Source organism: Pimephales promelas, chromosome 24 (assembly GCF_988280905.1).
Source record: "Pimephales promelas chromosome 24, fPimPro1.hap1.1, whole genome shotgun sequence".
NCBI lineage: Eukaryota > Metazoa > Chordata > Actinopteri > Cypriniformes > Leuciscidae > Pimephales > Pimephales promelas.
In genome coordinates, this window is record NC_142792.1 from 11,665,937 (window position 1) to 11,680,037 (window position 14,101).

The 14,101-nt window shown below is 38.7% G+C and overlaps 1 protein-coding gene across 3 annotated transcripts in view; it reads left to right on the forward strand.

Moving 5' to 3' along the window:
- ppp1r12a (protein phosphatase 1, regulatory subunit 12A) overlaps positions 1–14,101 on the forward strand; it is a 60,507-nt gene that overhangs the window by 12,075 nt on the left and 34,331 nt on the right. For all 3 annotated transcript variants that reach the window (XM_039663392.2, XM_089127321.1, XM_039663383.2), the window contains exon 2: positions 13,769–13,899. In XM_039663392.2, the coding sequence (XP_039519326.2) occupies positions 13,769–13,899 (131 nt within the window). The remainder of the gene's footprint in view (positions 1–13,768; positions 13,900–14,101) is intronic.

Sequence of the window (14,101 nt, forward strand, 5' to 3'; positions counted from 1 at the left end):
AAAGTGAGGCTGTGAGGGATAGACTTACCGTGTTTCCAATGGCATCCGCTGTAAAAAGCTGAATAAAGCTCCTAGATTACTTACAATTTTCCACAGCTTACATTGTCGGGAGTTTTTTGTCAACTGACATTTCTTGGAAAGATATTTTTCCAGTGTTTCATGAGCAGAATAGGCCGAAAACGCATTAAATAACAATACAGCCCATTGAAGAGATAGAAGTCTATCCCTCACAGCCTCGCTTTCATTCTCATTAAAAATCAAAGATGGCGCTGCCGTGAATAAGGCGTATAGTCGGTGTAACCGGTGTTCAGAAGCTATACTGTTACATCACTTGCCCACCGTGGCAATAAAATCATAAGATGTATATAAAATCATTTAGTTCTTCAGTTAGAGAACAGAACTATTAAACTGAACGTGTCTGGTTAATAAATCGTGGAGCCAAACGAGAATCGCAGCACAGATCAGCAGCAACAGATTTCATTCGTCACGAGAGTGAGGAGCTGACTGACTGACTGACCGCCAATTTAAGCAAATTTTGTTGTTGTGATTTTCATTAAGAATAATAGGCTAATGAACTAACCATTCAAGCAATCTGTCCCGAATTAGCGCTAAATTGAAACTAAAACTAAAATGCAATAGAGCAAGCGTTTTTCCATAGGAATTAACTGAAAACGCAGCCATATGCGACCATGTGTTTATTGTGTTAGCTATGCGGTGCGCCTTATAGTGTGGAAAATACGGTACCCTATGTATTCATGTCCTCACATGTCAAATGATCAACAACACATGCAAAATGATCACCCACTCTCCCCGAACTACCACGTTTCCCAAAGTTTTCACTATTCCCCCTTGAAGAATTCTGAATCTCCATTAAACATTCAAAATGTTCATTCTCTTGCTCTCTGTTTCATAGCCTCCTTCCTTCCAGTTATCTATGTCCTGTCATCGGCAGTAGCTCCGTCTGTGGATGAAGACACACAGTCAGCTGGCTCTCAGCGTCTCTTAACCCTCGTCTTTCAGGGACGTGTAATTAAGCAGCTCCCTGGAGCATGACAGATCATAGGTGCTGACACTGCTACAAGCCCTCAAACTTGACCAGACCCATAATAACCATACACATCCAAACTGCATTGTTGCGGCCACCCATTATTGAAGCCACTTTTGCTAGGTTTCCTGTGATAATAGATATGGAATTTTTGAGGGAGTTCTCCAGCACACACACATGGGGCAACTAGTTAATGCCACCAAAAGAAATGTACCTTTAGCTTTCATTGGGACAGTACACTCAAAGTTTCTTAGTATGTTTAGGTACTTAATATACAAGTAACAAAGGTGTACCTTTTGGAAGTGCTGAATCTGACCCATTAACAAGCTCTAACTAAGGTACAGTTTTTGCACACACGAATGCAAAGAGTTGTCTTAATGAGAACGACAGAGTTTATTTTAGCTCACTTCATCTACCACTTGCTCAAAATCAGCAGCACAACCGCACAAACTTCAGTAATTTAATTTATTAATATAAGAATATTGCTATGAAAGAAGCTGTTCATTTATAGGGTTCCCAATTTCCCATTCATACCCAAACAGATTGTACCTATTCCTCAGTGTCGCAGGCTTTGTTTGAGCTTTCCCAATAGTGTGTAAACACCCTGAACCACTGTCTGTGTGAACGGCCCTTGACACTTCCAGAGAAATGTCACAGTTGCAAATTGTCTCCTTTTTTCTTCCATAGACTAAATGCCAAGACAGGGGCTGCATTATACAAATGTACTGTTCACCCTAGCAGTTTAGACGTAATACCAGCCACCAACTATGGCCACAACCCAAAGAAGCACACATGGCTCTTGCCGGCTGGTATTGTTTTGGCTGCTGGGTGTAAGCTGAAGTGCAACGTATACAATCTCTTCCTTAATTTCCCTCTACCTCTACCATGCTGTCTCTTTTTCCATGGGAATCCCAGGGCCATATATGGCCGTCAGCGGCTGGCGAGGCAAAGTAAGGCTTTTGCGCTCTCCCCCCCTCAAGTCCAGCTGTACCCCTTTCTATGGCCTCCTACAGTAGAGCAATAGCTTTTTTGTCCTATTTCCCTCTCACAGTGAATCTCACATAACCTGTCAACAATATGCTCATCATATTTCACCCTAAACACCCAATTCTCGTTACAGGAATTAGTAAACAATTTTTAAATTGGTTTAAATTGGTTTTTAAATTATGTTTTTAAAGGGGCTATGTGTAGGTTTTTACTTAAAAAAATCTTTAAGATAGAGTCTAAATTTGTACATTTATGAGCCAACTATAAGGTAATAGAAAGAATGACAGCTTGACTGTCCACCACGGTTGCCTCTATCAGCCTGTATGCTCAATTGTCTGTGGACGAGTCGAGTCCGAATTGGCGTGAAAATTCACAAAATGTGACGTCATGCTTATTCTCGTCTACTTGGGCTTACATCCGTACGGCATCCATTAGTAAGCAGCGGCAATCGCTATGAGGTAGTGTTTCAAATGGACTCTGCGGACGTAAAGAAGCGAATTGCAATATTCCGATGTAAATGGCGACGTGCGGACAACCTTAAAACGCAATATGCGTCATTTCCGATTCTTCTTCCTGTATAAAAAGACTACAACAGCAGCACACAGATAATGAATAGTTTGGGGCAGATAGCAATCGCCTTTGTTTGCGCTTTGATGCTGGTAATGTTACTGAGCTCGCTCCAAAAGTATGCTGTGCTGTGTCTCGCCTGGTCTCGCCATGTTTACTTCCGGTATACTGCACGTGGATTTTTGTATGCGCCGAGAAGTTTCTCTACTCAAAAGACCAAGATTCCTTGCGAATAGAACATGATAGAAGAACATGCTCAGAACACAAATCACTATGGGGATATGCCGATACGCGTTTACATGACCAAAAATTCGGGTAAGAAAAGGGGTACCCCAGGTATAATATCCCGGTTTTTAAAATCCGTGAAATGAGCATATTCGGGTTTTTGCCGGTATTTACATGGCCGTTCGCGACCGGGTTGTTGCTAATATCCCGATTTTGAACGGGTTATTGGCTGCATGTAAACGTAGTCATTGTCATGGACGAACACACAGCTGTTGTTACATTGTTTTGCACATCAACACCTGCACGTTTAAAGACCTAGCTTACAGCAGCTGTATCTCTTTACGTTAGTGTTAAGACTGCAAATTTGTATTAAAATGATATTGATATTACACAATTAAATATCCAATATACAAATACATAATGTATTTTTTTCTTTTGAATTCAGTCAAATATGACCATCTCCCTTTTGCCAGATATTATTTTCTGTTTTAGGTGCACATGAAACTCTCTTTCTGTGTGCTGCTGCTTTCTCTTTCTACACACACACTAACACGGCAAAGAAGGAATTCCTTTTGTGGAAGTGGTTGTGTGCTGGTGCGTTGGTGATGTAGAAAGAGGAGGCGGGGCTCTGGCTGGCTCAGAGCTCAGAGCTGTGCTGTTACCTATCTGGGAATTTCTCCAGTGGTATGATAGAGCTGGTCCCGACTGCAGCCTCGCTAGGTGGCCTCTGCAGCAGGAGAAAGCGAGCCGGCTGGGGTGGGAGAGGGTCGCCGTTTCATCCGGGAGAGGCAGCGTTGTATCATTGCTGTTGCTTTATAAGGGAGTGAATTGGATTTCCCTTTAAAGAAAACATGTGCGTTATCTGACCTTAGACTGTATTCCCTATCTTTTGTTATTGCATGAGCTAGTGTTGGCTCATAAAAGAAGGCAACATTACGTTTTTTTATTTTTTTATTTGGTCGCATATGTGATATTTTTTCGTTTTGAACCAGCCCATTGATGGACTGTTTGGGTTTGGTTAAAGATACTCCAGAGGTTATCATGTGTTCTGCTCGGTAATAAACATTTAGAATGAGATAGTCAGTTTCATGATGGCTATAGCCAGAACGTCATGTTTTAAAGATATAAGAACCCATGAAAAGAAAGTTTGCATATGGTTTGCAGAACTATTTGCTTTAAAGTCTAAAGCTAACTTGGCTACCAGCTGAAGCCTTTTTGCTGTTTGTAAAAAGAACCTTGCTAAGCAAATTATGTTGCGCTCTACTTAAGTACTAGAGCTACAGATGAGCCTTAAACCTGTGAATTAACATATCTTTTGTTGTTCATTATATAACCATATTGTTGTGTTGCCTGGCTAAATGTCAGAAGTTTTTGGGAAAATATATATATATTTTTTTTCAGGTAGAGAATACTGTTTGCCTGGCTGTCTGTCACCACATAAAACCATTTACTTTGTCTAATGCTTTGTGGTTTACTTTTTCTGTTGAGTCTACTAAGATATTATGAAGTCTCTCCAAGCTGCTGTTTTCCAAATAATCAAAGCATATAATGACCAGGGACTGCCAACAAAAATATCATAAAAGTGCAAGTGGTTTAAAGGTCATGACCATATTATTTTCCTGTCTGGGTAAACATTCCCCAAAATCCTCTATTTGTGACTTAACCTGTTGCTGAACTTGGTCACACTTTAGATTAGGGTTGAATTCTCGCTATTAACTAACTATTAACTGCAAGGTTTGCCTCAAAGTCCTAATCACTGCTTATTAATAGTTAGGAAGATTGTTAAGTTTAGTTATACTACAGGTCTGTTGAATGCTTGATTCTGATTGGTTGAGAACGTTCTAAAGGTGTGCAATTATTTTCAGGGAAACGCACGGCTAAAGTAGTTTCAGGCAGGTTTGACCGCATTACAGTTCCATATCACTGCGCGTAGTTACCTATAATAACGGAAATTCTAATTATTCCAGATAATATAACAAATAAATAATTATTGATAGGCATACTTGTTTCATTTATTGGGTTATCTACTCTCAATTATAGAAAACAAGAATGAACGAATAAATTAAAACGAATTTAATTAATAAATAAATAATAATATTGGCGCACATGCTTTTCTCTCATTATTTCAACATCTCTGTCTCTTCCTCTCTCTAACTGCATTAATAACTGCATAAAGCCGGGACACACTTAGGCCTACTAAGGTCAGTTATGAGTGTAATTTGATACTTATGACTGATCATGCCTAAACGCGTGTTCAGCGCGTTCAGTCTGTGTTCTCAGTTGGTGTTTAAGACCTGCTACAGTCGATGGAAACAGTCGGTCTTCGAATATTTCAGCGAGTTGTAAGTGTGTCCCCCATCATTCATTAGTCTGCTATCAGTGGCTCAAACCTCCGTTACTACCTCTAAAATTTGGTTTTGGAAAGCAACGGAGGCATGAGATTAGATGCGTAAGAAATTAGTCCTGCACACAAGAGTGTTTTAATGACAAAAACTTGACAAACGTCTTAAAATGCACCATCTGAACTAGGGCTGGGCAGCGATTAGTCGCATCCAAAATAAAAGTTTGGTTTACATAATATATGTGTGTGTATAATTATTTTGTATATATAAATACACACGCGTGCATGTATTTAAGAAAAATGTGTTCTTAATATATCAAATATTTATTTATACACATAATAGTAATTGTGTATAAATATATATAAATTATATACATGCAAATATTTCTTAAATATAAACATGCTTGTGTGTGTATTTATATATACAAAATAATTATACACACACCTATATTATGTAAGCACAAACGTTTATTTTGGATGCGATTAATCGTTGCCCAGCCCTAATCTGAACAATGTTTTGAGGCGTGGTATCTGTAGTATAAGTGGAATAATTGACTTCAGGCCATTGAATTATTAGAAAAATAATGCACACTTAAGGTGCTCCGCTTCGCGTCGTGACCGCATTACCACCTCGGGTGTGCATTGTTTTCTAATAATTCAACGGCCTGTCGTCAATTATTCCTTACGTTTTGGGTAGGATTAAGGGTTGTAGAATATGGTCATGCGGAATAAGGCATTAATATGTGCTTTAGTGCTAATAAATATCCTAGTAATATGCATGCTAATACGAAACTAGTTGGTAGTGAGAATTGATGTGGACCCTAAACTAAAGTGTTATCCGGAACTTTCCCTGACCCATTTGATGAGTTCCCCATTGAATCAAAGGACTGGAGTAAGTGCAATTTGAATTTGAAGGGTACATAGTTGTCCGCTTAAACGGGGGAATGCCAAGGACGGTTGGCTCTCACACACCACCTCTCGCTTCTGGGCTTGATGGCTTTGCCAGCTGCAGACATTTCTCAGACAGTGGAGCAGCACACCTTTTCAGATATTCTGTGCTCTATCAACAATGATACACTTGATGATAAGTTGTGATATGCAACTTATATAAATTATTATATAATTTTTTTTTTTATATGAGGTAAATGTTTACTTTGAAAGAAAAACATTCTCGAACTCCAAGAAATTTGGCAGCTTTTTTGCCTTTTGTTAACACACGCATGCTCGCTCTAAATGTAGAAGTGTAATACAGAATCCCTTTGTGAATAGTATTAGCTATTGCAAAGGTCTTCCTGACTTTGAGTTGTTTATAACATTTACTGATAAGAATATAATGGTACAATTTTAAGCTATGAACTGTGGAAAACACCTCAAGAGCATTTAACTTCTCAAGCTCTTTGACATGGCAGCCTTCTTTAAAATGCTTATAATTGAACACATGCTTTGCACTTTGTTTTTACACCTTTGTCTCCCCAACGAATGCTTTTTGATGCAATAAATAAAAGTGCGTAAGTTACGTCTCTGACAGATGTTGAATGAGCAAAACAAAAAAAACTGATTATTAGTGAAGATTATCATCCTTGAATTTAAATTACATTTGCTTTTAGGTGTTGATTTAAAGTTTGATTTGAAATTACATTATATTACATTGGCATTAGATTACATTATACATGACGCATTCGCTGTCAATCGTAATATGTGTATAAGAGTGGGCATGTAAAAACACTCAACGTACTTAAGTGTTGGTAAGTGTACATGGATGGTCATATCTTAATGTGCTCATTGTTATGACTTGAATGTCAATAACTGTGCATGGCTCAACGCTAAGGATTTTCTCTACTAGCCCAGTGCTTTCAGTATTTGTAATTCAGTATTTGCGTCCTGTCTGAGGCACGGCTTTCTTGGCACGTCCTTCATATATGAGTGAACTTCTCACGCACAGCAAGTTTTTTACTTTGAATTTACTTCTCTTCCGCATCTTCATGTACTTGAATATTTAAATTGGTGAAGCTTAAACACGTGCAAACGCTAAACTTTTGTGGCCTGATCGGGCAAGATCCGTCTACTGTCCTGAGCGTTGTTCACTCTGACACGGGGTTATCGGGCCGCCCTTATTGTTCCGCCCTTTGCTGGATTTCTATAAATGGTCTGGTTGGACTAGGATAAATACTCATAAATTGTTGTTAACTGATAAATATGTCTTCATGGTACATCAGGTCTTTCTTTTCCATTAATAAATGACCTTGTTTAGTATGTTTTCTATTCAAATTTGATTGTTGTTTGCCAATGGAGTAATGGTGGAAAAACTACAGGATTGAGAAAGTGTCCCGATTTTTCAGCTGAGAGTCTACAGGGGCTACTAGAGGAAGTGAGATGGGAGGGGGCTTCAAGTGTCTTCTCCCCTTGAAGTGAAGTGCTGCTATAGTTAGATCCAAACGCTTTGTGTGATGACTTGGGAGATAATCACTCATAATGGGTTTGCTGCTGCTTCACACACACAGTCACCGGCCCCTGTGTGTACGCACAGCACACACGCACATACACACGCACGCGCGCACGGGGGAGGCTGTACTCCTCTCTACTCTGGTGGATTGAATTCACAGTTCCTTTTAAAGTATGGAAAAAGCCCAGTGTCCCTTTTCTGAACTGCAAGCGATGGGTAATTATTTGACCATGCATCTGGTTTGTCTTGCAATGGTTGATATAGAGTTAATTGTAGTTGTGATTTGATTATAAATGGTGTAGCCTTTTCCCTCTCTGTCTGTTTATAGCCTTGTTGTTACCTTCTCATGACTTTATTTGGTTAATTTGACAGAAGTAGTCCGAGTAAACAATAAACCATTCCATAGATGCCCGATGCAGGCTTACGTTATTTGATCAACAAATATTAGGAGTGGGCTCAATAAATTAGCTTTTAGGAATTTTGCTTGGGAAATTTGCGCAAACAAAAGGCTAAATGTATTTAATAATCGTAATTTGTGAGACTCACCCAAGATTTCTTTAGTGACCATTCATACAGTGTTTTACTATTTGGCAGCAGTTGCTACACAACAGTAGAGGGCTTTCCTCTTGGTTTTAACCTATTAAGGAGAGACATTATCAGCTGGTTCAGATAGACTTTTACCCCATGTTCAGGGGTCCGTAATCATGTGTTCAGAGTTTGTCCATAAAGGGCCATGAGAATTGCGCTGGTTAAGCCGAACTGAAGAGCTCAAACACAACCGCCGCTCTTCCAAAAGAAGTCGGACCCCCTCTGGCCCTCAGCTGTAAGACTTTCTTTTCATCTTCCCCTCGGCCAAGTCTGTCTCCAGGGGCTGCCTGAACAACCCTGGTGTGTTTTAAATGAATTCCCGTCTTTTATTTATTTATGTTAGTTACAAAGGGCCAACGTGACCAAACTCTTGTCTTTTTTTCTTCTCCACTTTTAGCCCCATTTCCATGGAAACAAGCAGGGCTTCATCTTCGCATGATCGTCAGTTGTATGTTTCAGATCTGCGGATTTGCCTGTCTCTCCCAGCATAGCTAGAGCTCTCAATGTGTTGTGTTAGGATTAGACTGGCGCATCTGATGGGCATTGTAATGTTTCAGCTGTAATCTGAGCCATGTTTAACCTTTATTGTGTCTTTATTAAGTTAACCTATAGATAACACTCTGTAATCAGCGCTGTTGGTCTTGTCCAAATTGAATGACGTGTTTGAGGAGATGCAAGGGTTCACTGTAGGAGAAGGTTATCTCGTGTGGCACTTTTGTTGGGGGTTTGTCATGTCCCTAGCTTCATCTCATGTCCATGGTTTAAAACTAAAGTGTTGTGATGCTTCTCTGTAATCTGCTCTAGTTGTTACCATAGTGTGTAACATAAGGATATTATTAATAATGAATAGGGCCATGTTGAGGTTTAGTACTTCCTTCCTTCCTTTTTTTTAGTATTCTTTATTTTCCTTTTAATTTTATTTATTTAATTTTTATAATGTCACCAACCAAATTTCAAAAATAATTTATATAAATAATATTAATTAAATAATTCGAAAATAAATATAAATAGTCATTAACTATAAAATACTATGTTTTATTTATGAATGTATTCTAATTGTTTATTTATTAATTAATCTTTCCTCTAGTGTCACCAAACAGAATTGCAAGAATAATTTATCTAAATAAATATTTTATTAATTCATTTTAAATATATGTATTGTACCTGTATTCATTTATCTTGTTTGTAGTTTCACCGAAGAGAATTTAAAAAATATATCCTTTTTTTTTTTTTTAAAGACATGTGTCCCAAATCACTTTCATTATTCTCCATTGATCCTTGAACTTACGCCATTGGACAAGCCGATATAACCGGGTCAGGCTTGTCATGATGCTCAAAGAAACGAAGAAGAGTGATGTTTTGGTAGTGCCACAGTGTTTAAACTTCTGGGAATCATCCTACTAATGGTTTCCTTTTAGCTGTCTCTGCATATTACACACTTCATTTTTAACTTACTGACATTGCATTTGGTCGGTCTTGTAGAAGTTTGAGGTCTGTGTAAGATCAGATTTCATTATGGTACAGTGCTATAGAGGCATCACTTCCTCCTTTTGGCCCATTATGTGGCTCTTCAGCAGCCAATTATTTCCTTGCTCTCGCAGGCCGATGTTTGGTGGAATGGACTTTCACTTTCAGTTGAATAAGTGATTTTATAAGGGTTACACAGTGTGGAATCAGTTCCACACCGTGTAACCCTTATAAAATCGATTGGTTGCAAACCTAATGCGTTTGTGTTAATCGGCGTGGGCCTGATTTGAGAGAACTTTCTCAAATTGGTTGAAAACTTTGTGTTTGCAAAGTTCAGGAATTCATGTTGAAGAATGCCTTATGGGAAATGGGTGCATAATGTCTCTTCTCTTCTGATGGGAAATTCCCTGATGTCCTGTTTCAGATTTGCTAACTCAATTTTTTGAAAAACAGTAAAAAATCAGACTAGATTATATTGTCCATGTGTCCACATCATTGTCCACATCCAGTTTTATTATTATTGTACATAACGATGAAGACGAAGTGCTCAGGTCTGCAAACTTGGGCTGGGTGATCAGATGCTTATTTTTTTGTTGACCATATAATAGCTAAAAAATATTGAGGTTATTGTGCATGTTAAAATGGATTATTTTTAAAAGCATCTCTAATTTTAAAGGGCTAGTTCATTTATAACTTGCCCTCCAACCTTGTTCCAAACCTGAAAGACTTTTGTTCATCTTCGAAACACAAATGAATATATTTTTAATGAAACCAGAGAGATTTCTATCCCTCCATTGAAAGTCTTTTCTACCAAAAAAGGATGCTTCAACGAGTTCATAAAGACATCGTAAAAAATAAATCCACATGAATGGAGCAAATCCAAATCTTCTTAAGAGACATAATCTGAGCTAATCTTAAATCAACAGATTGAATTTAGGCTTTTATTTATGCACTTATAAACACACAATCATAGAGCACATCATATTTGGTCAGTGGCAGTTCAACTGTAGGTTCTTGACGCACAAAAGGAAAGCTCACTGGCCAATGAGGTTTGTTCTTGCACATCAAGCAACACAACAAGTACGGTTGACCTTCCGTTTACAATATTTCATTAGCTCAATGTATTTGCATTGGTCATTGTTTCTATACAAACAAACAAATGAAAGTCTAAATTAAATAATGACCTTTTTAATTCACCTCATTTTTGGGTGAACCTATCTGTTATCCCCAGAAAAAAAGATGCTCATGCATTTTTTTTACTCATCAGTGTATGATATTGACTTGTTTTAAGCTAAATACTCCAGCTCTAATTTTTTTACAATAAGTATCCATAATAACCATTTCTGAATGAAGATAAGAGGATGAATATGTCTTGCTGTTATTTCTGTAAGCCTGCATCCTTGTTGATTTGAGTCCAGAATCAAGCATTTGTAGTCATCTCAGAAATGAAAATGTGGATAAAACGGCCTCCAGCTTTACTGTGGTCTCGTATGTCTGGTCAATCTTTGAAAGTCTACAAAAAGGTAGGTAGTTTGTACACTGATCCTACCTCTAATTAAACTCTTGCTCAGCAGGATATAAATTTCTCTTTTGGCTGCTGGGTCAGTTTTCACTTAACGGCGTATTGAATTCTGCATGCATAGGTCTATCTGCAAGAAGTGAGATGCAGTACCGTCAAAACAGAATTACTCATATCTGTCAATGTGCCTTCGACTGTAAGAGTAAAACCAAGACTTGGCATGTGCAGGGCTGAAACCCTCTATTTTTAGCAGTGCGTCACAGACCAGATCCTACACAGCATGGCGCTGACAAATTTGGTTACAAGACAGATCAGCAGCTGTTTGGATGTATTTGTGGTACTTTTGTCTATTGAAGTTCACCACTTGTTCCTTAAGAGCAGCTTAAGTGGTCTATTGTTGACATTTTGGACAGGAATGCTTTTGGGTTCAATTGAACGTCACTCATCTCGGTAGTTCTGCAATTTTCTTCTTTACCGTCAGCAACATGGCTGTCGGCTGCAGAGTTCTGCTTATGACCAAAGTTGTTTAGACCAGCATCATTAATATTACATATAGTTCAGGCATTTTGCTGAATTGTCAATATTCAAGTACTTCAACAACACAAATCCAGTATATACAGAACAATAGCCTAGTTTGAACCAGTGTAAGATTCCTCCTTAAGATAACTTTCTGTATCTTTGTTGCTTACAAAGAATTAATGCAAACAAGACAAAATTACTTGTGTTTAAAGAATAAAAATGTATGAGACATAATATATCTGCTGTATCTCCACGTCTGTTTCTAATCCATGCTTTCGTCCAGCGCTGTCAAACTCTTTTGAACCGAGATGTGACCACTCGTTTACTATTGAGTCATGTCTGTGGTCTCTGTACTTGTACTTGTCGGTCCGCGAGCATCTGTGATGTGCGATTTGGATGCAGTCCTTGCTATTGTTACTAATTGTTACTAGCTCCCAAATGTCTCCTATACGTATAGCCGAACAGTCAAGTGAAAAACAGACTTCATGTCTGTCCCATATACCGAATATGTCTTCATTACACTCTGATGACATTCTTACAGCTACCCTGTGCATTTTTGGAAAGGAATTTACACTGATATTTTTTACACAAGTGCTCCAAGACTCCAACGAGTCATTTTCTTTGGAGAGTAATTTCCCTTGTCTTGTAGTTTAAAGTCCAGCTCTGCATTCACTGATGTGGTCACGAACTCTCACACCTGTCAGGCCTGAACAATTACAGCCATTAAGGGATTGCCATTGTTGGGCTGTGGGAATTGCTGGGTTAGGCTTATAATAAACATGGTGTGTTTTGAGGCCAGAGGGAATGCTTGCTTGCCTTAAGGGGACAGGGCTGGGAATGACATAAGGCAGTGAGCTGTATTTGGGTGCCCATGAAAGGTCTCCAGATTAAACGCATTTTGTATCATGTTAATAAGGCTGCCGACTAACCGTTAGTCGACTAGAAGAAGCTTGGTTGACCCAAACTATATTAGCCGCAGAAAGTTAGTCAGACAGTCCTGTTTTCTTCTACCAAGCTTGACAAGACCCTGATAAGAGCGCCCACACGTTTCTACCGCGGTACCGTAAACAGCCCAAATTTGGGCAAGGATTTCAACTAGATAGTCTTGTGCCCTGAACGTGAGGCTGGCTCGTGTGTTTCCCCCTTTGTCTGTGGTATTGACAAGGCAACGAGCTGTAAGACCTGGAGATTTTATGGGCAAGCGTTCAAGAGGGGAGCACGTGGAGAACCAGGGTTGGACGCTACTCAAGGTTGTGACTGAATTTAGTCTGACAATGGGCACTGAAAGCCCCCCTTAAAATGTATGAAAAATGTGGTAGTTAACATCAGTTAACTGTAGTTAACAACTGTTTGCTGATTGAAGAGATGAAGAAAGTAATGTATTGAATTGGTGAATGAGGGTAACGTTAGTATTGTTCTCTCTATATGGTTTATTTATTTTTTCTCTGTTCGAGTCATGCTTTCATGAGCCCTTTACAACAAAATGGTTGCACTGGTCAAACATCTAATATAATATCACGGGTATTTCTGCATTTTCAAAGCTGAATTTTTAGCATCATTACACCAGTATATAGTGTCACATGATCGTTCGAAATCATTCGAATGTGCTGATTTGGTGCTTTTCTTATCAATGTTGACGCCGATTAATGCGTCCTTGCTGAATGAAACTTTAATCGAAGTAAAAGTCTTACTGACCTCAAACTTTTGAATAGTGTCTATATTGTTATGGCAGTGACAACGCTAGTCTCTATCAAGCTCTTTTGTATCATCGAGTGGTGACATGCTTTAATTACAGACCTCCATATTTCCCTCAAGGGATTTTGGTTACCTGATGACATAATGTGTCTTTGTTTGGAGGAATAGGTTCCCACTGAAGATTAATGTTTAAGCCTGAAGCTCACTTTTGGGTTTATGAGACTAGCTCTTAATCTGAACCATGGCTAACTAAAATGCTATATGCCGCATGAATACTGTTTTGAAAAACTCAATGATTTGAATAGGTTTACTCTGTTAAACGCCTAGATGATAATCTTGCTTAGATGTTAACTCCTGTGGTCTTTTTTTCAGGCCTGCATAGATGATAATGTGGACATGGTGACCTTCCTTGTGGAGCATGGGGCCTGTATCAACCAGCCCGACAACGAGGGCTGGATCCCCCTTCACGCCGCCGCCTCCTGCGGATACCTCGACATCGCTGAGTAAGTACCGCTTCCCCTCCACAGAAAATATGAAGTTGTTTCTTCATCTTCAGGCAGTTTTATGTCCCAGGGGTTGATGCTTATTAAAATGAACTAATTTCATTATCTTGTCTTTTTTTTTTTAAAACCTTAATTTATTTTTTGCTACTTTTCCAATGCCCTTGATGTCTAGTTTTTGTTTTACCTTTGTCCCATACTTTAA